Source organism: Manis pentadactyla, chromosome 9 (assembly GCF_030020395.1).
Source record: "Manis pentadactyla isolate mManPen7 chromosome 9, mManPen7.hap1, whole genome shotgun sequence".
Classification (NCBI taxonomy): Eukaryota; Metazoa; Chordata; class Mammalia; order Pholidota; family Manidae; genus Manis; species Manis pentadactyla.
Genome location: NC_080027.1, coordinates 125,068,081 through 125,093,894, shown reverse-complemented (window position 1 = coordinate 125,093,894; position 25,814 = coordinate 125,068,081). Strand labels below are relative to the sequence as shown.

The 25,814-nt window shown below is 57.7% G+C and overlaps 2 protein-coding genes across 2 annotated transcripts; one reads left to right on the top strand and one right to left on the bottom strand.

Moving 5' to 3' along the window:
* Positions 1 to 8,459: 8,459 nt before the first annotated feature.
* GPR37L1 (G protein-coupled receptor 37 like 1) lies at positions 8,460 to 17,005 on the top strand. The gene is made up of 3 exons (XM_036909542.2): positions 8,460 to 9,260; positions 12,211 to 15,229; positions 15,262 to 17,005. The coding sequence occupies exons 1-2, from the start codon at positions 8,631 to 8,633 to the stop codon at positions 13,018 to 13,020; spliced, it is 1,440 nt and encodes a 479-aa protein (XP_036765437.2). The 5' UTR covers positions 8,460 to 8,630; the 3' UTR covers positions 13,021 to 15,229; positions 15,262 to 17,005.
* ARL8A (ADP ribosylation factor like GTPase 8A) lies at positions 16,849 to 24,899 on the bottom strand. Its single transcript, XM_036909547.2, has 7 exons — positions 24,600 to 24,899; positions 20,233 to 20,313; positions 19,891 to 19,964; positions 18,999 to 19,092; positions 18,795 to 18,862; positions 18,501 to 18,571; positions 16,849 to 17,971 (listed from the first exon to the last, which is right to left on the bottom strand). Exons 1-7 carry the CDS (start codon positions 24,720 to 24,722, stop codon positions 17,922 to 17,924), a joined length of 561 nt encoding a protein of 186 aa, XP_036765442.1. The 5' UTR covers positions 24,723 to 24,899; the 3' UTR covers positions 16,849 to 17,921.
* Between the last annotated feature and the right edge of the window lie 915 nt (positions 24,900 to 25,814).

The window sequence follows — 25,814 nt, the reverse complement described above, 5'->3', positions numbered from 1 at the left end:
CAACCCTGCAGTGGTCCGAAAAAATCCACCCTCACATTTTCAGGCCCTCAGGATGCAGGGTGAGTCCCTAGGCACGGCCTTAACCAAAGCCTCCCACACCCTCAGCAGAGCCCTGCTACCAATAAAAACAATGAATATGTGTGAAGTGCGTGCTTGGTGTCAGGAGCTGTGCTGGGACCCAGGGACCTGGGGACCTTGGGGGGGAAGCAGGCACCCGCTTCCCTGCAGTGCATTCCTGCAGGGTAGCTTCAGCAAAGGACCTCCTGCTCAGGACCCAGGATCGCCAGACCCACATCCTGGTAAATGGTGAGTGAGCTGCTCTGGGTCCTGCAGACCCGCAGGGCTTTGGTGCTGGGTCTGGTGAAGCCCAGGAGGACCGAGAAGGGGGTGAGATTTGACTTCCACAGACAAGAATGGCCAGAGGTAGGAGGAGTTTTGCCCGTGGCCAGAAATCATTCTATTCATCCACCCGTCAGGCTCACCCAGGATCTGGGCAGGTGGCCTGGCCCTGCCAGGTCCAGGGGACAGAGGCTGGACTGCCATTCCAGGGCTAGATAAACCCAGCTGGGGCCGGGTCTCTGAGCCTGTCTTTGGCCTCCTTTGAATGAAGGGGAATTTCCTCTGTCTTCCCTGCAGAGAGGCCTAGCCAGGGAACTTTGTCCCCTCCCTTTGAAGCACACGCTGTCTCTTCTCCATTCCAATCTGGGGCAACGACTATGGTGGGAACAGAATAAACTTTGCACCCTAGGAGGGGGAGAGGAAACCCTTGAGCCTGTTGCTGGGTCCCTCGGGTGCCTGGGGTCTGGGCAGCACGGCTGGGCCCCCTCAGCAGCAGGGTCAGAGTGACATTGCCAGGCTGCCAGGCCCAGGGCATCACCCGCCAACCCAGCCGTCCAAGTGGGGCTGCACTTGCTGAACACTGGACCCAGGCCTGTTGGAGGGGTGCCCTCAGTGGGACCCAGGGAATCAGGGTAATGGAGGAGGAGGGAATCAAGGGATGGGGAAGGGAATGGCCCCTTGTTAAAACCCACTTTGTGTCAGGAATGCCACTTAAGTTATATAATTTAAGGTTCAGAACAACCCTTTGACATATTACTATCCTTATTTACAGTCAAAACTGAGGGTCAGCCAGGTTAAGTAACAGGGTAAGGCTACACGGCGAGGAAGGGAGAGAAGGTGGACTGTGCGAATCTAATTCCATGTGATGTCCAGGATTAGGCCCCACCTGCAGAGAAAGGGAGGAAGACTTTGTCACTCTTGGGCTCTGAAGGGCTTGGGTGGAAGTTCAACCATCTTCTCCTCACCCTGAGCACGGCTGCAGAGCCGCCGGGGGGATGGCTAAGCCCTCCCTCTTGGCTCCGCGCTGCATTCTTCTCTGCTGAGCTCTGGCTGGCGGCTTGTGTCGGGACACCAGGGCAAGAAAGCAGAAAGGACATGGCCAGGGCACCTGGCAATGAATAATCTGCTTGTCCTGGCCCCACTGCCCTGGGGCTGTGTGGTGGTGATGCCGGGATTCTTGTTTGCGGAGCCGAAGAATGAGCTTTACAAACAGCCAAGGTAGGAGAGCGAGGTACAGGCTTTTATTTAGAGATCCAGTGAAGGGACGGAGGGACGCCTGGAGGGACAAGAGAGTCATAGTGGTGCGTTGTCTAGGGGGTTTTATAGGCAGCTGAGGATTTTTCGAGAACGTGAAAAAAACTTAGGGGTGTGGACTTGTTAAAAGTGGTCCCTGAATATTTACAATTAACTTAACACAAGCAACTTCTGAGATACCAGCATCTTGGTCTGGGGGCATATGAAACAAGGCCACCTGCTCAGCCCCCAGGGTGGGCTGAGGTATTGTTTGCTAAAGAGTAAGTGAAGAATTTCTAACATCTTAACTTCTTGGGTATTAAAATGCAATCTTATCTTTAAGGTGGAATCCGTCCTGCCTTATTACTGTGTTGTTTATGCCTGGGCTTACTTGCTAAATTAGTTGCCCAGTTTGCTAAGTCACTTCATCAGATCTGAAGGAGGAAAGACAGCACATAGGCCTGGGCCTTTTAGCATGCTAAAGAGAACCATACACATGATTATAAATGGTTAGCATAATAAAACATGTGCTACTCTTCTTTATCTGGGGAACATTAACTGATTTCACTGAAGAATGATTCTAGAGCTCAATGTTTAACAGAGTTTTAGCAGGGGGGTTTCCTTGCATGTAGTTACATTGCTCTGACTGCAAATATCCCACCCTGCCCCCTCCAGAGGCCCTCACCCTACTCTGACTACATCCACGGTCCCTGTCTCAGAGGGGAGATGGTGGCCAGTGCCAGCACCTGGGGGCAAGGGCTGGGGTGAGGGGATCGGCCAGCTCAGCGGGCAGGCCCCCCGGAACCACCCGGTGTCTAGAGCTTGCTTCATCTCCCAGACCATCACCGTCCAAACAGAGACTGCTGCGGCTGACCCCTTACAGACACAGGCTGGGGCTTGGCCGTGCGCCAGGACTTTCTCCCAGCCCTCCATCTGCCCCGGGTCTGCAGAGCCAGGCCCCAGTCTCCAGGGGTCCCTCCAGGCTGCCTGAGGATGAGACTCCAGTAGCGGCTTCCGTAGGGAACAGCCCAGGATGTCGGGGACTTGGGCACCCTCATGCCTGGGGTCCCATGGAAAGGGGCTGACAGGAAAGGACGCAGGCGGGCCATCCACGGGTCTCCCCGGCGCCTCCAGCCTCACTCCACCCCGCCCACCCCTCAGCTGCCTGGTCTCCTCATCTCATTCCGGAGGCCAGGCTCTGTGCTCCAGCTGGGTGACACTCCGCTCCACCCAGCATGCGGCATCTCCCTGGAATCAACCTTTCCTTCCCACCAGCCACCTTCCTGCCTGGAATTTTCGCCCCACCTCTCTGCTGAGGAAGCTCCTTTACTTCCACCCAAGCTCCAGAAGGCAGCCCTTCCACGCCTTCTCTCTAGGAAGCCTCCTTTGACTCATCCGAGGCTGGCTGGCCGCCCTCAAGCCCTCCTATTCGCTGGCTATTCTCATACCTGCGCTGTTGCTGGGGACCAGTTGCCCTCTTTGTAGAGTTGATTTTCTGTCTGCCAATTGAATCTTATACCTGGGTCTCGAGTGTGTGTGTGTCTGTCTGTCCATCTCCTCCAAGGAACAGAACCAGAACCAAAGGGTAGATTTTCCTGGAGTCACATTTCTAATAAAGGAGCAATGTGCACATTGTTATAGCCATTTAAATGGGAATGGGCTGCCTGGGACGGTAGTGACCTCCCCGTTGATGGAGGGGTTCAAACAGCAGCTGGTTATTCATTAGTAACAAATTATTTTGAGTATTAATTATGTGTCTGGTACATAATAGGCATTCAGTAAACATTTGTTAAATACCAACACGACTTACTCCTGTCCTATAGTCTGTGTATATCCCATAAAAATTTGGGGTTTTGTTCAGATAGGGCCAACCAGTTGGGTCCTAAAAGTTGTGCTGATGTTAAAGGGGATTGAGCAGGGAGCCCTAACCCAGAGGGCAATCCTCAGGGAAGCAGGAGAACAGTAGTGTCTGTAGTGAGTCCTGGCGCTGGCTGCCCACTGGAGCCCACTCCGTCTCCAATGGAGGTGCTCTCTGGGGTCTGGAAGTAACATGACACCTTGTAGGCCAGACTGTCGGCTTCCTTGTAAGCAGCTATGCTTATATCAGTGTGGCATCAATTTGGAACATTCCAGACTTGCTGTAGGAGAGTGAGGAAGGCTGGTGGGATGTGTTTGGAACGTGGCATTCTGGGGGAGCCAGCGACCGTGCCTGGGAAACAGTAGCAGCGAGAATTCCCAAGAAAAGAGCATCTTGGGATGTTTGGAAGTCTGTCCACCAACTGTCTTGGCAGTTGTAAGTCTTCCTTTCATGAGGAAGCCAGAGATTTCCTCCCCCCACCGGGCACCAGCGAAGGGATTGGTATTACGGACCAGGTAGGATTTGGTGAACTATTTTATGCATCTGTTTACCATTGATTTATTCTTTTTTTCTTAAGGACATGTATCAAGCATCTCCTGAATGCCAGGCACTGAGGAAATAGGGAGACACAGGCCCTGCTCCCCAGAGTTCAGTGGGTCATGGTGTGGAAGTTCCCCAGGGCCACTGTCCCCCCATTTGTCCTCTCCTACAAGCACAGCTCTGAGGCTCTGCAGATAAGCACACCACTGTTCCGATGCAGCGGGAATCCCTTACGTATCAGTTCTCAAACTCGAGTCTACATCAGAATCCTCTGGAGGATTTGTTAAAACAGGAGTGTTGGCCTCACCCCAGAGTTTCTGATAGAGTAGGTTGGAAGTGGGGCCTGAGAATATGCACCTCAAATAAATTTCCAGGTGTTGGTGAGGCAGGGACCACACTTTGAGAACCGCTGATATACATTGCTGTGGAAATCTTTTTAAAGACACCTTCACAATGCACATTTCATGGCAGTAGCATCCTTATGAGACCTTGGGCCCCGATGATACTCCTTGTTTTTTACTAAGGAGAAAATCTAAGGACAGGGAAGTTCCATGTCCTTCCTGCTATTTGTAGTAGTGATGCTGTTTGGGGTTTAGGTCTTCAGTGGCTGCCTCCTTCATTCCAGTGTGAATTTCAGGAGGGCAGAGGTCATGCACATATTGTTCACTGTTTCCAGAGTATCTAAGACAATGCCCAGCACATAGTAGGTGCGCAACACATATTTTTTAAATGAACAAGCAAGGGATTCCTAACATTGCAGGGCTAGCTAACCGCAGAATTGGGACCAGGTCCCAGATCCCCTGACTTCTGGAAGCACTCTTTCCCCTAGAGCCCCTTCTCTTGTCCTCCAGGCTCCAGAGCAGGACTCAGAGCCCCTCAGGCCCAGGAGTCAGGAGCAGGGAGAGCTGGCACAGCGGGATCCAGTGGGTCCAAGGATCTATGCCCCTCAGCCCTGGTCTGGTGCCAGCTGCAGCCCAGAGGGATGCCCCTATTCAGTCCCTTATCTGGAGCGGGAAGGACCTTTCAGAATGTGCCTCCCCTGCCTCTTTGGTTGCCTCCTGTCTCTGTGCTTCCATTTCCAAATCTGCCAAATGAAGGTAGTAGCACCCTGCCTTGTGACGGTGCTCTGAGGATCACATGAGTTGCCGTAGCCAGCAGCTAACGCTTATAGTACTTACTGCGCGCTGGATATTGTCCCAGTGATTTGCACAGATGAACTCATCTAGTCTCCACAGCAAGCCTGTTATTATTCCCATGTTACAGGTGAGGAAACTGAGGCACAGAAGAGGCTAAGTGCTTGACCAAAGTCACACACACACAGCCAGGAAGTGGGGGAGCCATTTAAGGAGGTAAATCCAGAAGGAGGTAGGTTCCAGAACATGCTCTTGGCTGGAGAACACATTGTGCATGGACTCACTCAATAAAATGTCATCTCTTATTTTCTTAGGTGGCACTTCCATATCAGCCCCGAGGCTTCCCCTCTTTCAATGCCAGGGGACAGCCCAGTCTCTCTCCCACCCTATCCCACTTTACTACCTTTTCTGCAGCCAGTGTTGGGGAAATTCCCAGGGAGAAGAATGGGGGAATTCCTGGGATCATGGAGAGGAATTCCTAAGGGCTGGGAAAGGCTTCACCTTCTGCTTGGCATTTTTCTGAATAAGGGAGATGCTTCCAGCTTGGTTCAGGGAACAGAATCTTCCAGAAGCAGAAGCAGGGGTAGGAGGGCACCTTTGGGAGCATGTTGAGTGGTGGGGTGAAATGGTAGGCCCGTCCCTATTCACCCCCCTGGTGTAGGCCCCGGGGACCCACCCTGTCAGGCTTTCAGGCTGTCCCCTATACAGCCGCAGGAAGGCTGTGGGCAGGGCTTGGGCAGGGCAGGATGGGGGACCACCAGACCGAGAAAGCCGTCGCTGTCTTCCATCACTGAACATCTGGTTCCACCTAGTGGCCTTTGCTGTTCCGACTGTCCTAACAGAACCAGGGAAGCTCAGGACCCGCAGAGGAGGCGCAGGCTGGTGCTCGGGGTTTATTGAGCACGAACATTGTGCAAGTCACGCTCTGCGGCCCAGCAGGGGCATGTTCGTGAGTACAAAGAGTGAGCAGAGGACTAGCATTTACTCGGCCTGCCACACGCGGGTCTACACTGTGTTAGGTCTACACTGTGTCGGCAGGTGCCTGACTATGGAGCCCTGATGATCAGTGCCTGCCCTTGGCATTTAACTTCTCTGGACTTCAGTTTCCCCTTCTGAAAAATAAGAAGGTTGGTGTGGATCATCTCTAGGGTCTCTTCCCATGTTAAAATTCTGCAGGCTGCACTGAGGAGTGGCAAGAGTTTCAGCTCTGGAGCTGGACAAACCTGAGCTTGGACCCCAGCTGGTGTTCCCTAGGTGTGTGTCCTTGGGAAACTTCCTGCACCTCTCTGAGCCTGGGGGTAGCGATGTGAAATTGACGATGAGAATTACACGAAGTATTTAACACAGGGCCTGGCACTTGATGGGTGCTCCATAAACGGTGGTGATGTTGTGGATGACATGACTCTGTTTACAAGAGCCATGCCACAAGGCAGAAGGTGGGTGTCAGGGTCAGCAGGCTAAGTGCCATGGGGATTTGGAGGTGGGAAGGATCTGACTTACTCAGGGGCAGGTCCAGGGGTCAGTTCTCGGTGGGATTAGGGGAGCACAGTCTTGGGGCTGGACCACGTGATGCTCAGGATGAGGTCTGGGCACCCCTGTCTCTCCTACAGCCCCTTTTCCACCCTCTCCTGAGGACGTGGGATGCAGACGAGGAGTCCTGGCCTCTCCTCCCCACCCCGGGGAGCAGGCTGGTGGGGGCAGTGGTGGGGACAGGAGAGTCCTTGACTGATCTGACTTCCTCTGAACCCCAGACAAGCCCAGTCCTGTAAGCACCTCTGTCTCCTGTCCCCACAAAAAGAATAACAAAAGACCCCTCTGTGTGCCTTGCTGTCCCTGGCAGCCTGACCTGCCTCCTGCATGCCCCGTGCCCCCAGCACTCACCTTCCTCACGAGCTGTGAGCTGCGGAGAATTCTCTCCTACTTCTCTCCCTAACCACCCGTACCATTAGGGTTCTGTGTATGCAGAGCTGAGGTTTTCTCCCGCCCCCACACGGGGTTCCCCTCATCCCCCTGCACAGGTGAGCAGTCCTCCCCGCACCTGGGGGTCAGCCTTGACCGTCCCTCCCAAGTGCGGCTGAAGCCCTGTCCTGTTATTGGTTTCCCAGCACTCCGTGCTCCTCGCTTCCACCAGACCACTGCCTCCCAAGTACCCCTGCCCCTGGGTCCCCCTGCTCCAGGCTGCCGTGACCCCAGCTGCCCATCAGGGAGCAGCGTGCCCAAGTCACTGCTGCTCTGCCAACAATCTGCAGCGCTCCACTGCCTTCAGGATGAAGGGGAAACTCCGTGGCCTGGAATGTCCTTCCTGGGCCCTCCCCAGCTGGCCTCTCCAGGCTCCTTGCCCCAAACCCGCACACCCTGCCCTGTACTGCCCTGCATCCCAGCCTTCTTGAGGTCATGGCCATCTTGCAGATGCACCGCCCACTGCCCCGCCTCTGGGCCTTTGCACTTAACATGGCTTCCTCCACGATCCCTTCCTTCCCCACTGTCTGTCTGGCAAACGCGCAGGCATTTCTCAGGATCCATTCAAATGGCACCTCATCTGGGAGGCCATCTAGATCTCTCCAGGTTTCTTCGGGCCCCCTTTGCCTTTCAGACCTTCTATTATACTGAATTGTAATTATTTAATCACAGATTTATTTCCCCCTCTGGGATGAAGCCCTGTGGTGGCAGGTCTCTTACACTGTTGTGCACACCGTGTCTAAAACAGAGCAGGTGCTCATGATGCTTTGTTATTGAAATGTCTGTCCATCTTGGGTTTGGATCAGAATGTGGTGTTTTAAATTTTTGACTGCTGCTGCTTTCTGAGGGCAGTTTGTGTGGCTGGGAGGTGAGCATATAGACTCAGGCTTGCTGAGAACAGCATCGAGTTAAAAGGCCTGGAGTCAGATCCAGGCCTCAGGCCCAGCTCTGCCATGCATCAGCTGTGGGGTTAGTGACGGATCTCCGCAAGCCTCAGATTTCTAACTGAAAAATGGTAATAATATAATAATAGCACTTAGCCCACAGAGCTATTGTGGGGCTTGTTTGAGCAAGTGGCCGAGTGCTGGGGGCTAGTAAGTGTTCAGTACACGACAATGACAGTTAACTGTCCAGTTTTGAAAGCAGCTGCCTTAGAATTATCTCCTGAAGGGGAGCCGGGAGACCTGCACCTCAGTTCCCGTTCTGTCCCTACTCACCGTGGGGCCCGGGCAAGCCATGTTCCCTCTCTGGCTTCAGCAGCTTGGAGCGCGGGCTTCTGGGGCCCTGCAGTTCGGACATGCTGTTTCCTGTGGGGCCTGGGAAGGGCTGTCCTGGAGGCGAGATGCATGAGGGCAGCAAAGAGTGCCCCGTGTCCAGCAGAGGGCCCTGCCCAGCCATGGCCGGCAGGGTGGGAGGGAGCAGCTCGAGTCCTCTGGGGCAGGCTGGTGATGCCAGACGCCTGACTGGGCGGACCCACCAGCCAGCTGCCTCTCTCGAGTCAGGCCAGTGCTTGGGTCCCCTGTGCCCACCCGCTGTCCGTGGGGCAGCCGCCTCCTGCTCGTCCGGCCATGCGGTGGCTATGGCCGATAGCTGTCTCTTTCGCCGTGGTGTCGGCTGTGGGGCTGAGCAGAGTCTCTGGGGGTGCCCCCCTGCACCCGGGCAGGCACAGAGCCGAGGTCCAGGAGCAGCAGAGCCGGCCCAGGAGAGGCACTGAGGATGAGGAGGCCAGGGGGGTGCAGCAGTATGTGCCCGAGGAATGGGCTGAGTACCCCCGGCCCATCCGCCCTGCTGGCGTGCAGCCCACCAAGCCCTTGGTGGCCGCCAGCCCCGACCCAGACAAGGATGGGGGGACCCCAGGCAGCAGGCAGGAGGCTCGGGGCAATCTGACGGGGACGCCTGGTCAGAGGCTGCAGATTCAGAACCCCCTGTACCCAGTGACCGAGAGCTCGTACAGGGCCTATGCCATCATGCTCCTGGCCCTGCTGGTGTTTGCGGTGGGCCTCGTGGGCAACCTGTCCGTCATGTGCATCGTGTGGCACAGTTACCACCTGAAGAGCGCCTGGAACTCCATCCTCGCGAGCCTGGCCCTCTGGGACTTCCTGGTCCTCTTTTTCTGCCTCCCTGTCGTCATCTTCAATGAGATCACCAAGCAGAGGTTGCTGGGTGACATTTCTTGCCGGGCTGTACCCTTCATGGAGGTGAGTGTGTGCCCTGCCAGAGCTCAGCTGGGGGGACTGCCATCCACCAGGCTGTTGGAAGTGGGGTCTGTGGGTGTGCGGGACCCCAGAGGTCTGGAGCTCTGTTTTGCCAGTTCTCCTCCAAACTGGGCAAGAAGATAAATACAGCATTGGTTCCTGGGAGCTGCCAGGCAGACTAAGTGGGCAGGTGTGCAGGGCCCCGGGTGCAGCCCCAAAGCGTAGTACCTCTCCCCCTGCACCTCCGGCTGTCCCGCCCCTCCCTTGGCCCTCCTCCAGCCTCCCACCCGGGCAACCGCAACCGGCTGTCCTTGGGGCGTCTCCTTTTCCTCCCTTGGTGCCGCCCCCCCCCCCCACCCGCCACAGGCCTGCTCCCACAGCTCCCTTCTTTACTCCTCAATATCCTGCCTCCCAAAGGGGCTCCAATGGGAGACCCAACCTGCTACAGATCCCCCAGGTCAGGTCAGTGTCCGGTCTGCGTGATGCCGACACCAGAGGGAGGGACCCTCCAGGGACCCTCCCTTACTGTGACTGTCATCTCTGTGGCCGCCACCGTCAGCAACCTCCTCAGTCATCTCTGAAAGAGAAGGCCTGGTTCTGGGAGCTGGGGCTTGGGGGTTTTTGGTGTCAGCTCTGTCACTTACATACTGGATGTCACTGGGCAGGCCTAGTTCCCCTCCAATTTCCTTATTTTCCAGCCGGTGGGTAGACCAGATGGCCCTTCCAGCTCTCTACAATTCTCAGGTTTTGTTCTCTCCTCACCTTAGGAACTTCCACATTAAGACGAGCACATGGGTGTGGATAACATAGAGACAGCTTAATCAAAGTACTGCAAAAATACACCCATATAAGTGCATTTATGAGAGACGCAGCAAGGCCACTGTGTCTATACAGGAATACAAAATAAGCAAGCAGCGTTTTGCATTTTGGCTATGTGGGGGGTAATAATGAGGACTGGAGTGACTGTGGCCTCCTGTGAAGGCTGCTGTCCTTCTTGAGAGAGGGTGGTGTTACGTGACATGGGTGATCTGGCTGGGTGAGAAGGAATCAGGGTCAGGCATCTGGACATGGGTCCTGCTCCCAGCTCTGTCCCCAGGTCCCTGTGTTAGTGATGGGCAGACGCCCTGAGGCCCAGCAGTTAGATTCTTGTCCTTCCCAGCCCAGGCAGACCATGTGATGGTGTCCAAAGGTACTCAAACCTGAAGGAAGGCCTACACCTGGGAACAGCCTGTGCCTCTTTTACCACCTGGAGGTCACAGCCAGGTGAGCTGTGAAAGGTCAGACGCAAGGACTCTGGACCTGGACAGACCAGATTAGAAACCAGGCTTCGCCCTTCATTAGCTGAGTGACCTTGCTAAGTTACATGACCTGTGTCAACCTCAATTTCCTCATCTGGAAATTGGGGGCAATAGCAGTAACAATAGCTATCTGAGTGAATTCCTGATGGGTAATGTCTATAAAGTGCTTAGAATGAAAATAACTCAATAAATAAGTGGTTTTTTTTACTGGGGAGTGGTCTAAGAGTAGGGGGCAGGGAGAACAGATGTAGATGAACCCTGCTTTTCTCGGCATACCCACTACCTCGGCTCTGGCCCAGATCCTCCTCGGCCACCCCTCCGCGCCTCCTGCAGGGGAGGGGGGCCACGAGCTGACAGAGCCTCGGGTCCCCCCTGGCTGGTGCTGGGGTGGGAGGTGAGGGTCCTAATGCACCTCCTCAGAGCAATCAGGGTGGCCCCAGGAGGAAGCAGGGGAAGGCAGCGTGAAGTAAAACGTGAGATGCAGGGAAAGGAGAGGTGGTGTTCTGCCCAAGCCTGGAGGCTGCTCTTCTGCCCCGTGAGCTCCCCTGCCAAGCGAGGGGGTGGGCCTCACTAAGGGACACTTGGTGGCAGCGCTAATAACGTGGCTGTGTTCCCCCTGCCAGAAGAGGGAAGAAGTTGGACGGAAAGCGGGGCTGAGCACAGTCCCTGAGCGTGGCCGGACGCCATCCAGCAGCTCGGAGGGCTCGCCGCCCTTCTCCTCTCCGGCACTTTCTCCCCCTGCTGCTCTGGCTCCTTTCCCTCGGCTCCCAGGGCGCCCTTCCTGGGCGCTCCTGAACAGCACGCGGGGAGGGGCGCGGGCCAGCTTGGAGGGGGCTGCCTCTCCTGACAGGGCGGGGAGGGCAAGAGTGTGGGGGAGCGTGTGTGTAATAAGAGTGTGTGTGTGAGTGTGTATATGTACATGACAGTGTGTGTGTGTGTGCATGAGTGTGAGTGTGAGAGGATGTGAATAAGCATGAGAGTGTGTGTGTGTGCATGAGTGTGAGTGTGAGAGGATGTGAATAAGCATGAGAGTGTGTGTGTGTGCATGAGTGTGAGTGTGAGAGGATGTGAATAAGCATGAGAGTATGTGTGTGTGTATATGTACATGACAGTGTGTGTGTGTGTGCATGAGTGTGAGTGTGAGAGGATGTGAATAAGCATGAGAGTGTGTGAGTAAGTGCGGTAGTGTGTGTGTGTGAGTGTGTATGGGTGTGAGGGTGTGAGAGCCGTGTTCCACAAGACCATTCACTCGCTGCACACGCCGTGGGAGGACCTGCAGAGACCCAGAACTGCGTGCCTCCCTCTCGATTCTGCCTTAGAGGCGGTTTCCCAGTCTCGGGGGTGCACGGTCTGTGGGCCCAGCTTCTCATCCGCTCGCCCAAGAGGCCAAGGGCAGAGGTGTCAGTGGGTCTGCGCCTGGGCCTCAGCGGCCGCACGCCAAGGCCCTCCTGCTGTCTGACCCCATTCTCCTCTGTGAGGCGGGTGGTCCCGAGGACGCGACGATGTCTGGGCACGCCTGGCGGGAGGATGCTCACCGAAGGGCAGTCCTCACTGTCATCTCTGCTTCCACTCAGCTGCTGCTCTGACTAGGCCAGAATCTTCCTTTGCCCGGACTTGACCTGCGCTTTTCTCTTCCTGCACGCCTTGGCCCACAGGTCTCCTCTCTGGGGGTCACCACCTTCAGCCTCTGTGCCCTGGGCATCGACCGCTTCCACGTGGCCACCAGCACCCTGCCCAAGGTGAGGCCCATCGAGAGGTGCCAGTCTATCCTGGCCAAGCTGGCCGTCATCTGGGTGGGCTCCATGATGCTGGCTGTGCCCGAGCTCCTGCTGTGGCAGCTGGTGCAGGAGCCCGCCCCCACCACGGGCACAGTGGACTCATGCATCATGAAGCCCTCGGCCAGCCTGCCCGAGGCCCTGTACTCGTTGGTGATGACCTACCAGAACGCCCGCATGTGGTGGTCCTTCGGCTGTTACTTCTGCCTGCCCATCCTCTTCACAGTCACCTGCCAGCTGGTGACGTGGCGGGTGCGGGGCCCGCCGGGGAGGAAGCCAGAGAGTCGGGCCGGCAAGCACGAGCCGTGTGAGAGCCAGCTCAACAGCACGGTGGCGGGCCTCACCGCGGTCTATGCCCTCTGCACCCTCCCCGAGAACGTGTGCAGCATTGTGGTGGCCTACCTGTCTGTGGAGCTGAGCCGCCAGACCCTAGACCTCCTGGGCCTCATCACCCAGCTCTCCGCCTTCCTCAAGGGCGCCACCTCCCCCGTGCTCCTCCTGTGCATCTGCAGGCCGCTGGGCCAGGCCTTCCTGGCCTGCTGCTGCTGCTGCTCGGAGTGTGGCCTGGCCTCTGAGCCCACGGCTGCCCCCGGCCCGGACAGCAAGCTCAAGACCGAGATGGCCTCCCCCACCTACTTCCACAGGCCCAGGGAGTCACCCCCGCTCCTGCCCCTGGGCACGCCTTGCTGAGGCCAGGCCCCAGCGGGAGGCACGGGGGCCGGGCAAGGTGCGCAGGACGGGGTGGGGAGCCGCCCCCATCTGCATCCGGGGTCGCTGTCCCCACAGGTCTTGCCGGCTAGAGGGGGCCCTGGCTCCTTGTGCTGCGGGTGGGGTGTGCCAAAGCCCGCTCTCCGAGCAGGGCCTCCCCTGTCCTCAGGGGCCTTCCTGCCCTGTCCTCTCAGCTGATGGGTGGGATGCTTCCAGGCCTTTGGAACTGCCTAGGAACACTCAGTCCTGCTGGCCGGGAGCCAGACCTTCACCTGGCTCCAGCCCTGCTTCCGTTGTCTCGGACCTGACGATATCTCTTCTCACCCCCTTACCCCCCATCCTGGAGCAGGGGGGGCTCTTCGGGGGCCAGCCCGGCTTGGCTCTTCCGGGGACTGGGTCCGTCCCAGGCCCAGATGCTCCTCCTCTCGGCGCCTTCTCTTCTCTGGGAGGATCTTTCTCCCTTCTTCCTCCTTTGAGGTACCCAGGTTGCCCTGTCTGGGCCCCCTTGTTAGGTGCCCCCCTGTAGAAGGCCCTTCTTGAAAAACAATAAATTAGGTAGAACTCCCTCTGTGGACCCTAGACTTTCTTGTGCCCCATCCTGGCTGAACCCATGCACCTGGGCCTTCCCTAGGACAGGCAGTGCCCTGGGGGGATTCCTCCTGGCCCCCTGTGCCCTTTCTGGCCTGTGGCTGGTGTCCTGCCCAGCCCTGTGGCCCTACATACAGTTTTTGAGGGGCAGAGTGGATGGAAGGCCTGGGGGTTGGGTGCGAGGTGTCATCCAGGCCTGAGCCCAGCCGTTCTGGCTGCCAATGGACCTCCTCTGAGCCCCCACCTCTGCTCCTCTCTCTCCACAAAGCCCCCATTTGTAGAGAAGCCAGCAGCCTGCCCTCCGAGGGCCCGGGAGCTCCAGCCCCGGTGGTTCTGAGAAGCCGGCCTTGTTCCGCTTCTCAGCTCAGGCCGTTGTGCCTGTGGCTGACCCAGCTGCCTGTCCCCAGCCTGCCCCCACCCACCCCAGCCCCTTCCCGTCTCCTCCTGCTGGGCCTGCACTGTGTTCCACTTCCTCGGTGTCCCCTCTGGGCCCTTCCGACGGCCCCTTGGCCTTGTTTGGGCCAGGGAAGCTGGCACGCAGTCAATCAGAAGGGACCCCTCAGCCCAGGCCACAAATCAGTCCCTGGCCTGGTAAGCCTGGCTTTCTTCAGAACTATCCTTCCGGGTGGGAAGCGCTGCCCTGGGTCTCACAGCAGTTTCTGCCTGCCAGGCCGGTGGGGTCCCGGGGCTCAGAAGGGCCCCCAAGGCAGGGGTTGCCGAGTGTCCTGGACTCCATTCTCCTCTGTCCACCCCTCCCACACCCCTCGGCCCTGGCCAGCCCTGTGCCCAAGCCTCCTTCCCCCCTCTCTCGGGATCTTAACAGCCTTGTTCTCTCTCCCTGGCACCCACCCCCAGGACGGGTGACGCCAAGGGCGAGGGAGGCCGTTGCTAGGTGACAGTGCCGCCATGTGCACACTCTCTGTGCTGGGGAAGGACACCCACTGGTTTCTTGGTGGACCTGTTGCCACAGTGACTGAAGCCCCCCACTTGGTACAAACTTAGCAGGGGAGCAGTTTGGACAGGGGGCCAAAGGCAGGCCTGCTGCGCTGAGTTACCAGGGCCACTTCCTCCACATTGCACCCCCAACTCCCTCTCTGCCAGTACCATGCCCCCCGCCACCCCATAGTTCCTAGGAGATGCAGGAAGTCGGGCGGGGTGATCCGAGGCACAGCTGGGACCTGGAGAGAGCCGAGAACAGAAGGCAGAGGGCAGCGGAGGGAGGCACAGCAGTATCCGTGGGGGCCTGTCCCCCTCTGTGGGTGCCCCCTGCCTCTCCCTCCTGCTGGCTGGCCTGCTCAACTGAAAGGGGGGAGACGGAGGCTCCGAGGCCCCGCCACTGCCTCCCACGCCAGCCAACGTGAAAGGCTTACAGGATTAGTCAGCAGGCCAGCCGGGCCTTGGGAAAGAGCCACTGTCTCTCCAGCCTGGGCCAGCTGGGCGAACAATGTGGCATTTATTGCTCAGGGGTCCCAGGCTTTGGGTGGGGGCCCGGTTGGCACAGTGGTGGGCGGTGGACTAGAGCTGGGCTGCTGGGAGGCTGCATGGACATTCTCACTCCCACTTAGGGCAGATTTAGGAGGCCAGCCCTCAGACCTGACGCCGGGTGGGGGTGGGGCAACCCACCGAGCCCCCCAGCTGGGGGATTGGTGGGGGAAGCACACGCACTTTGCAGTGAGAATCGCCTTCCTCCTGTCTGCCTGGGTGCAGTGACAGAACCTCCCGCCCCGTCGGTAAACAGGACAGTCCCCGACAGGTGGCTGGTCTTCCGTGAGGCGGGCACGTAAAGCAGCTGGATGGTCCTTGTCTCCCTCCCTTTCTTTTGGGAATTTGATTCTCCAGGTCACACCCGGAGCAGGCCTGGCCCGGGGATTCTCAAACTCACCCAGGTTTGGCAGCTCAAGGGGCCCTAAACATGATGCATTTCACATGCGCACGACCTGCTCCCTGTGCCACTCTCACCCGACTAAGTTGCATCAGAGCCCCTGCTGCGTGCAGACACTGGCAGGATGATGCCATGATGCCACTTGCAGTCAGCTCACCCTGTCTCATCTCAAAGCTCGCCTGTCATGGGAGGCTGCAGGGCCTGAGAAAGGCGGGTCAACCCCACAGCCCCCGTCCAGCTCCTCGGCTGAGCGACTGTTGGTCCTCCCGCCCCGCCAGGCCAGGGGCAGCTGCTGCCACGTGTGCAGCTGGGAGAGCATGGGGACATCCTGACCCCAGCTGCCGCATCAAACAGGGGGCTCACTTCTCATTCCTTAGAGTTGGAAGTCACCCTAAAATCATTTAGCTCCATTTGCCAAATTCAATCACATTCCTTCCTCAAACTCCCCAGGCCTCCGGGACAGGTCACGTCTCCCTGCTGGCTCTTAGGGTCAGGTAGGCCGAAGTGCAGAGCTAACAGGGACGGCTCAGGGCCCAGGAGGCAGAGGACCCAGCGCCCTGGCACCACTGCCCCCAGAGTGAAGGGGAGCACAGCTCCTTCCTGCAGAGGCCGGGCAGGAGGGGTCCTCTTCCAGGGAGCAGGGACACTGAGGAGGTGAAGCAGGAGAGAGGCGGGGCTTACTCTAAAACTGGGTCAAGATGGCCTCGGATTTGGGTAAGCTGGGCCCGCACGGCTCAGAGGCGGCAGCTGTGGGCAGCGAGGAGGGGGCCCAGCTCTGAAGGTTGGGGTGGGAGGGGGAGAACTTGGGAACTGGGCAGAGAAGTGAGGATACTGCCGCTCCCCGGAAATCAGCAGCCCTAACACCAATAGAGAAGCACGAAGGACGGGTTGGCCATCAGGCTCTGACAGCCCAGCATTGCCCCAGGAGGGCAATTAATTGGTTCTAGAGTGGCAGGGGACAGAGTGCTGGCCTGCGTCCAACTCTGGCTGCAGGTGGACAGACCAAAAGAAAACACAGGCTCTGTCCCGCACCCTGGGAGGAGCCCATGCTCCTGCCACGGTAACCCAGGTTTCAGGCAGCTCCCTGAAGACCCCGAGCTCCACTGGGCCCCTGCAAGCTCAAAGCTGGGACCACACGAAAAGTCAACGAGAGGCGGCGGCCAGGCGAGGGCCCAGGCACGTGTGCAGAGGCTGCTCGGTGCAGTGCTGCTGTGTGCCTGCGCGAGCGCGCGCCTCCCCCGTGGCTGTTTGTGCCCAGCGTGTGGGGTGTGCTGGTGTCCCCAGGCCTGCTGCTCATTCCGTGCCATCTACGGAAAAATAATCTGCACCATACACGCCCCCAACACAAAATTGGTCATTTATTCTTACTGTTGTTAGGAGGCAAAAAAATGTACAGTTACAAGAATCGTTTTCCAAACAGAGGTTAAATATGAGTTGAAAAGTGTAAAAAAGGAAGAGGAACGTCACTTTACAAATCATTAAATTAAACAAATAAACGAACAGAAAACAAAACCCAAAGAACCAACCCCCCCATGCCAAGTTCTCTCCTTGTGCAACTCTGCAAAATGAGAACAGAAAATGAGGTGGTGGCCCATGGAGGTGGGGGCCCCGGGGCGGGCAGGAGCTGGGGGCCAGGAGCAGGCAGGAGGAGGCTTCTGGGGCCACATGGCTGTGGGCCTCCTGCCCCTTTGGCCTGGTGGTCTCTGGCACCTGACTGTGCCTGGTGGCCCTACTGAGGCTGAGGGTAGAGAGGGGCGCCTCTGGAGGCTCCCATCAGCCTGTGACATTCAAGCACTGTAGGGACAAGTCATATTGGAAAGTGGACACACAGGACATGGGGATGGTCACCAGTGCCCAGGCTGGTACCTGCCCCAGGTGCCAGCCTTCACTCTCCTGGTCTGAACCTGCCCCAGGCCAACCCCGAATGTCTTTCTTCTCTCCAGACCACCCCTTCCCAGATCCTGACTGGCCCCTGCAGCATCAAATGGTTGATTTTAGTTTTTGCTTAAATTAAAAAATTAAAATATATATACATATATATACTGTACACACAGGACACTAACAGAAGAGTGTTGAAAAGGGAAGTAGGAGTGCGGCAGGGGAGAGAGGAGGGTGGGGGGCCTGGGGCCTGGGGCCTGGGCGTGGAGGGAAGGGGAAACAGGGTGGGGCAGAGGAGGGACACAGGGAGAGGGGAAGGGCTAGAGGTCAGGGGACCAGAACTGGAGTGATTTATTTTACAATAAAATCAGGAGTTCAAACCTCAGCAGAACAGAACTCTGAGATCCCCAGAGAGCCCCTCCCCACACTGCGAGAGGAGGGTCAGGCTTAGCGGGGACAGGTTTAGGGGTGGGCGGGAGCTCGGCTTCAGGCTTGGATGACGGGGGTCCCTGGTCCGAGGGGCAGGGCCGCGGTCTCAGCTTCTCCGTGACTTGGAGTGTTGAATAAGCCACTGTAGGGTGATGTCTGGGCAGGGAGCAAGAGAGAGGGTTACAGGGCTGCCAGGGCTGAGCCGCTGCAGAAGCAGAGCCACTACCTGGGGGTGTGGCAGGAAGCCCAGGGCTCCCAAAAGTGCAGAGTGTGTGTGTGGGGGTGTGGGGGAGTTGTGTGGGTGTGGGTGTGGGTCAGCGTGTAGCTCAACAACAGCCCAGAGATACTAGGCTCCAAACAGGTAGCAGGGCGACTGGGTGCTGTGAAAGAGACAGCATCCTGGACCGCAGAGCCAGGAAGGGCCTAGGAATCACCTGGTCCAACCCTGTGATGTTACACGTGGGGTGTGAGGCCCAAGGTCACACTACCGGGTGATGGCCTCCGCCTCTGAGCCTCCTGGCTGCCTGTGTGACCCCAGGAGAACCACACAGCTTTTGGCTTCAAGGAAAGACCTGGAGTGCGAGCCTTTGAGAGCCACTGTACTGCAACACCCGAAGCGTCCCTCCCCTCCGCCCCTGCCCCCCCTACTTCCCAGAATACCAGCATCTCCTCCAAACCCACGCACCAATGTTGTCCTTTTCCTTGCAAGAGATGGAGTAGCAGCAGATCTCTCGGTCCTGGATGGCAGACAGATTCCTGGGGGGAGACCAGAGCAGAATCTGCTGAGGCTTGGGACTGCCCAGGAGGCCTGGGGCTGGGGGCGCTGGGGCCCCCTTTCCTGCCCCGGGAACGTCCATGGGGAGGGCGAGGCTCCTGGAACGTGGGCTCTGCTGCCACCATGTGGCCACCACTGACAGCAGCGGCCATCTCTGCCCAGGGACATGGGGAGCAGGGGGGACAGAAGAGCTGCCAGACTCACATTTTCTCTATCAGCTCCTTCTCATCCAATGCCCCTGGGAGGTCTCGCTTGTTGCCCAGGACTAGGACCTACAGAGAAGAGAGGTCAAGGCCTGAAGCCAGGGCAGCGGTGGCCAGGCTGGCTTCAGCGGGCCTCCCATTTCCTTTCCCCGCCTGAAGGGCCTGCCCCCGCCCCGCCCCCTCCCACCCCATCAGTGCCGCGGACCGGGATGCCCTGCAGCTGAGGTTTGTCCAGCAGGTTGTGGAGCTCATTCTTGGAGGCCTCGATCTTCTCCTGGTCAGCGGCGTCCACCATGTACCTGGGGGAGGCAGGGAGGGGACAAGCATGTGGACACTCCAGGCTGAGAGACAGGAAGAGAAGGAGCTGCTGCTTGGCACAGAAAACATCTTGTTGCAGCTGAGTCACCTCTGGATTCACGGGCTCAAGGCAGGTGCCGCAGGGACTGGTTTCTGAATCGCTGGAGTAAAAAGAAGCTGCAGGACTGCCAGGGCCTGTCATGATCTTGTCCTCCAAAGGCCCCCTCTGGGGAAGCTGTCACTCACGTGGCAAAGCCTGGCAACGGGTGCTCTGGTGCCCTTGGACCAGACCTACGTCCCTCGCAAAGCGACCCTCTTAAATATTTTTATGGGAAGGCCAGATAAGGTTGCACATAAAAAACAAAGGAAGCCCCGCAGAACTTTCCTGCCACAAGATACTTTTTAAGAACAGGTTACAAACGGTGAAAACAAAGCAATCTTTTGCTTGGGCATATGGATGCTAAATTGTTTTTAAAAAGCGAGGGACTGAACCATTTCAATCACATCAAATTAAGGAGAGAGGTGACTTCGGGTTGGGGGAGGCACGGAGGCACCAAGGGGCCGCGCAGGCACGCCCGGCCGTCGGATGCTCTGGTCCTTAGGTGGGTGGGGGCACCCAGAGCACTTTCAGGGAATCCACCAGCGGCACGCAAAGGGTAGGCTAAGCGTGGACACGTGTCCTGAACCAAGGAAGAGGATTAACCCAATTCTGTGCCTAAGGTCCCCGCAGGGAGCAGGGCTGGGGGAGCCAGGTGAGGCTGAGCAGTCAGTCCTGTGGCCCCGCCCTGCCTGACACTTACACGATGGCGCTCACTCCTCGGCAGTAGCGCTCCCACATGCTGCGGAATCGGGGTTGTCCCCCGATGTCCCAGAGCTGAGCAAGAAGAGGGTGAGATGTCTCAGCAGCAGGCAGGCAGCTGACTCCATCCTGGTTGCCAAGCCCTCCCCTCCCTGCCCTCCTCCCCCACTCCCGGGCCCCGCCCGGGGATCCCTTTGCTGACCCTGCTCAGCTCCCCCACACCCCTGACCGCCTCAGGAGTCTCCTGCCCCGTTTCCCCACTACCCAAGCCTCTCCCGGGGCCTCAGGTGCACGCTTGTGCGGCTCCCAGCCTGTGCCCGGGTTTCAGCTCCCTGCCACTCACCTTGATGGTCACATTGCCTTTGGTGATTTTGCGCATGTTGAAACCCACAGTGGGGATCATGTCCTCATTGAACTGTCCTGACTAGAAGGAAGAGTCAGAATTGGAAAAGGGGCAAATATCACCAGGACCCAGATGCACATTCCTGAGAGACACAAACCAAAAGGCTGTAAAAACAGAGGCCAGGCCAGAACTTCTGAGGCATCCCATTTGGGGGGTCTTGGGGCCATCTCCTGAGTGTCTCTGGCTTTCAGGCAGGACAGGCTGAAACCAACCCAGGTGTCCACCCCACACCTGGAGCTCTCCTATGAATGAAGAGGCTCGTCTTCGTCAGGCAATCTCAAAGTCTTCAACCTAGACTGAGAGGGAATTTTTCCCAAGGTCTAACCCACATCTCTCTGTAGGGACAGAAGGCCCTTTACTGGATTTGCCTCCAGTGGAGCAGAAGAGCAATTACCTCCCAGTGTGAGATCCCGGAACAAGTCATGGTAAACAGGCAAGGGGGATCTCAAAGGAAGCAGACAAATTTTCAAACTAATAGTAAATACCCAAGTCAAAAGTTTTGGGGCAAGTAAATTGGCCAGCCCCAGACTTCAATGTACACCAAGCAACTTCTGGGGCACCCACAGTTTTGGTTTATCTGCACATATTCCATCTGTTAGAATGGACACTCTACACATTGAATTATTAGTTGTTAACTTGAGTGTCTCCCCATGAGACTGAGAGCTTCCTGGGGAGAGGAACCATGTGTATATTAGTGTTGATTAAGTGTGAGCTGAGTAATTTGGACTTGACTATAATTCTGTTTCCCATAATCTATATTCAAATTCCTGTAATTTTCATTTCTCCCCTCTAAACTGCTTCTAAGATCTCTAGATTGCTCTCAACTAGCCAGAGAAATAAGGCCGGACCAAACTCACCTCCAAGGTCATGTCCATGTTTCTACGTGGGGCATTCTGCTTACCCTCCAGATGCAGGCCACAGGAGGTAGGGCTCACTTAACCTTGAACTTGAGGGTGACGGCCTTGTTCCTTCATTGTGAAATTTTTTTCTACCGGGTGGTAGGGTTAATTCGCCTCACATAGGGGTCACATAAAGAGGTCAGGGGCTCTGGCCATTAGCCAAGGCGTAGGAGATGACAGTTTCTTATTCAGAGTGTGTAAGTCTGAACAAAGACCCCAGAGGTCCCATCTGAATGAGCGCGACTCCCTCTTACCTGCAGGAATCACCAATCTCATTCACCAAATGCCTTGGATGTCAGAACTGACTACCCACAGTAGATGCTCATGGCCAGTGGAACAGGGCTCCTAACCTGGGGGCCACACATGGGTTTTACAGAGTCCCTGCACCCCTTGTAAATGCAAATTTATGTTTGTATGCCTGCTTCTCTGGGGAAAGAGTCTAAGAGCCCCTAAAAGTTAGGATCACTGAGGAAAAGGGAGCTCTCTGAAGGGCGCCTGCTTCTCTTCCAGGCAGGGAGACCCACACGGTATGAGCACCCACACCCCTGCAGGGGGTCCTATCCATCCCCATCCGGGCCGATCACGAGCACCGAGTCTGAGGCAGGAAGCCCACTGCCTGCTCATCCTTCATCTTGGAGGAGCTTGGGCAAGACACTTGGAACTCTGGGCCTCAGGGCTTCCTCCCTCCTGTGAAGTGGGGGAGAAGGGGTTTGGTTTGCTAGAGACGGACAAATAAGGCTCACCGAGCACTTGGAGATGGTTTGCTATGGCCTGAGGAACCATCATTGCCCTCTGGCAACAAGGCTCACTGGCTCCCATGGAAGAGACCAGCCTGAACTGGCAGAATGTCAGAGCTAAGCTGGAACCAGTTATGACTTTATTTCCTTGCTAAGGCTTCCTGATCCTGCAGGCTCCTCATTGAAGGTGGGAGGTAACCCTGAAGTCATCTAGTCCAAACTCTTGTCTCAGACCCGAATCCCCTCTGCTCATCCCCTCTTGGGTGAGCACCAACCCTCTAGAAGTTCTTTATAAGTCAAAAATCTGTCTTCCTAAAGCTTCCCCCGGCCCGCTCCCCGTTGGGTACTCCAAGATTAGTTCTTCCACAGGACTGTCTTTTACCCTTTTGTGACTTTTATATGTGAAAACGCCCTCTTGTTTCCTTCAGGCAGAACATCCACTTCCCAGCATTACAACTTTTTCAGAAAGCAAAAGATCAGTTTCAGATTCTTGAAAGTATTGTAAAGTCTTTATCTAATTTTTGTCCAGCTCACATTAGCCTGCTGAGCAGCTAGACACATAGACTCAATTCCTATTTACAGTCAGACCACATGTAGTGAGTAGGAAAAAAAACAAATGGGAAAACAGCTGAGATAAACAAGAGGCCAAACAAACAGGCAAGGGTGATTCAGAAAGTCAGCGGTGGGCATGGGAACAGCGCCCATGGGTCCTGACTCTTCATTTCTTCCTGAAAGACCCTCCCCTGGGATCATACACAGGGTGGTGGAAATGCCAGTGTGGTAGCCCTGCAAGATCTGAGAACCCTGGGGTCACCCTAACGCTGAAACTCCCCCTGCAGCCCTGTACAAGGGGTGGTTTTCCTTACAGCCTCTTTACAGGGAAATTTCACTTGTACTTTTAGGATGTCCAAGTTGAAGTGGCTAATTTAATATCAAAAAGGGAAATGCATGGGCTGGAAGCAGGAACTTCCCAGCACATCACAGATGCTCTTGATCCTGGCAGTGGAATCTGCCTCTTGCATTCTGTTCCTGACCTGCCACAGTGTCCCACTCTCTGGATATGATGCTGGTCTAGAGCAGACCCTCCTGACCAGGAAACAGCCCACTGTATATCTGTACACCCCCATCCAGGAGCATGGCTTCAGCAAATGCTCCGTGAGAGCTTCCCCGGGGACAGGAGGTGACACCCAGGCTGAGCCATTAGAGCAGCAGCAACTTGTCTCGCCTCTTGGCCTGACCCCAGAAGCATCTCCCAGATCTAAATGCGTAGAAGCCAAGCTTCCCAGGCCTGCGGGATCAGAACCCAGGTGCTGTGCACCTGCTCAAGGAGCCCAGAGGCCAAGTCAATGCCACATCTAAAGAACGTCTCTGACTCTGGGGCCAGAGCCCGGGCAGACTGGAGCTTAGGGGTGCGTGTTGGCCCAGAAACCATCATGCAAGAGAAGCAAGGGCCTGAGGATCCTGCCCTGTTTGATGTGGAGCCAGGAGTGACTGGGTGGAGGAAAGGGCAGAGGTCATTTGCAAAACATGCTTGGGAAAGGAAGCCAGTGCCCAAACATGTGATCATGGGGTACCTGCCCCAGGCGATGCTCTCTCAGCATCTCGGGATGCTGAGACCCTCTTCCGCCCGGATGGGCAACAACACAGGCAGGGTAAGGTACCTTGGCTGGCTGGCTGGCGGGCCACACTTCTTTGCTGACCTATCTCACCAGCATTTTCGGCTAGTTACCTGGCCAATCCACAATTCTCAGAAACCCCAGTTTTGGGACTGCGGCCAGGTTCCTGGACAACCCCTGCCCCTGCTCCAAGCCTCCCTCAGCCCCACAAGCCCAGTCCAGCCGGGCTCTGAATGCAGGCCGCGGCCATTACTGCAGCCTCAGCTCACACACCCGTAGGCTCATCTTCCCCTTTTTTTGAGGATTTTTAACTCCTTCCCCACCATGCCCCCTGGCACTGAAAGACTTGCAATGGTCCGCCTCGGTCTTGACCAGCCCAAGCCCTCAGAGCCGCGCTCTCCGTGTCCCCAGAGTGGGCAGTGCCCCTCCAACTCATCCCCTGGTCCGGGCACCTCCTCCTGCAACTTCTGAGCCAGGCGGAGACGCCCAAACTCCCTTCAGGATGCCGTCCTCCCTGGACCCCGGCGAGAAGTCTGGGCGGGAGCCAGGGCCTCAGCTGATGCCACTACCCCAGAGATGCCTCCCCTCCCCCTCAAAAGCGCCGGGCTTCCTCTTCCGGCAGGAGGGGTTAAGCCCTCCGGGTGGGGCCGGGCTTGCCCAGGCCCCCTCCCCACGCCGCTCGGACCGCCCCTTCCCGCGACCCTCCGCCCGCGGGGCCTGGAGGCCCGGGCACTTTCGCCCCGTCATGCCCCCGTGCGCCGGGGTCGCAGGGGGCCTGTCTCAGCGGGCAACGGGTCCCTCCTAACTGCGTGACCCCCCGGACCGCGGGTCCCGGGGCGCCGGCCTCGTCTCCTCGTGCCCCCTCCCCACCCCCGGCCGTGCCATCCCGGCCGTGCTAGGCCCCAAGCGCCGGGGCCCGCTCCTCCCCCGCCAGGCACCGGGCCGTGCCCGGCCCTGCCAGGCGGCGACCCCGGCTCCCCGGGGCGCGGCGCGGACGGAGGCAGGCCCGACCCTCGGCCGGCGCCCCGGGCCCGCGCCCCGCGCCCTCCTCGTACCGCGATCACGTTGACGAAGGTGGTCTTGCCCGAGTACTGCAGCCCGACCAGCGTGAGCTCCATCTCCTCCTTCCAGAACAGGGCCTTGAACCAGTCCAGCAGCTTGTTGAACAAAGCGATCATGGTCGCTGCCGCCGGCCCCGCCCGGTGCCGGCTCGCCGCCGCCCCTCGCTGCCTCGCGCTGCGGCCCGGCGCGGCCCCTCCCCGGTGCGGCCCGGGTCCCGCGGTCGGTGCGGGCGGAGGCTCGAGCGCGGCGGCCGACGGCTCTGCGCCCCGGGATCCGCTCGCCGATGGGTGTGGCCTCAGCGCCCTCCTCCTCCGCCGCCGCCGCCGCCGCCGCCCCCCCGCGCGGCCGGGCCGTGTCCTGCTCGCAGCCGAGCGCGCGCTCCTCCCTCGCGCGGAGCCGGGGGGACCCAGGGGCTCCGGGGGGCGCGGGCGGGCGGGGCTAACCGCGGGTCCCAGCCGTCGCGCCTGACCCGCTGCTGGCCTCGGGGGGCACTTGACGAAAGAGGTAGAATTTTACGTCTCTCCCACCCGGGCTGCCGCGCCCGTCTGGTACCCCTTCCTTTTTAAAGGGTGGTGGGACCAAGGTGGTCCCCCATAAGCAGGAACGTTTTTTCCAGGGTGAAGAAGGGGGTTCAGCACTTTTTAGGGCACCAAGATAAGATCTCTCCGAAAGGGAGGAAAAAGGAGGCTTTCTGTTCCCTGAATCCTGAACATCTCTGGATACTGAGTTCCATCCTCTCAAAATGTGCCCAGCAGAGAGGAGCACCGTCCCGGGTGTTTGAACTCCATCTTGCTAACAGTTACCTGGGCCGCTCGTTCAGGACGCCTCTGGCCCCGGCCGGAGCAGATGTTTGAGACTGACGCCGATTTCCCCCAGTCTCACCGCGGTACTCAAGATACTGCCAAGAGGGTCCCAGTGAGGAAGATCCGTGGCAAATGAAAAACTTGGCTGTTTTGCTAAAAGCCACAGTTTTCAAGAGAACAGGCGACTGCAGGTGTAGGGCCGTCAAAATGCCCCTACCTCCGAGGACCTAACCTCTTGCAGAGCCTGCTGAACCCTGGGGTTGGCTGGACCCTGATCTAGTTGCAGGTTTGGGGCAGGCCCCGCCCTATGCTGGGTGCCTTCATACTGGGTTTTCCTATGTACTCACATGTAGTCTTTTGTTTCAGTCAAAGGTGCATAAACTCATTATCAACCATATTAGGCAA

Coding starts and splice junctions, on each gene's coding strand:
- ARL8A (XM_036909547.2), bottom strand. CDS start 24,722: ATGATCGCTTTGTTCAACAAGCTGCTGGACTGGTTCAAGGCCCTGTTC. Junction 19,965..20,232: donor AAGGCAATGTGACCATCAAG/GTGAGTGGCAGG, acceptor CTTCTTGCTCAG/CTCTGGGACATCGGGGGACA. Junction 17,972..18,500: donor CAAGGAAAAGGACAACATTG/GTGCGTGGGTTT, acceptor CTCCCTGCCCAG/ACATCACCCTACAGTGGCTT.
- GPR37L1 (XM_036909542.2), top strand. CDS start 8,631: ATGCGGTGGCTATGGCCGATAGCTGTCTCTTTCGCCGTGGTGTCGGCT. Junction 9,261..12,210: donor GGGCTGTACCCTTCATGGAG/GTGAGTGTGTGC, acceptor CTTGGCCCACAG/GTCTCCTCTCTGGGGGTCAC.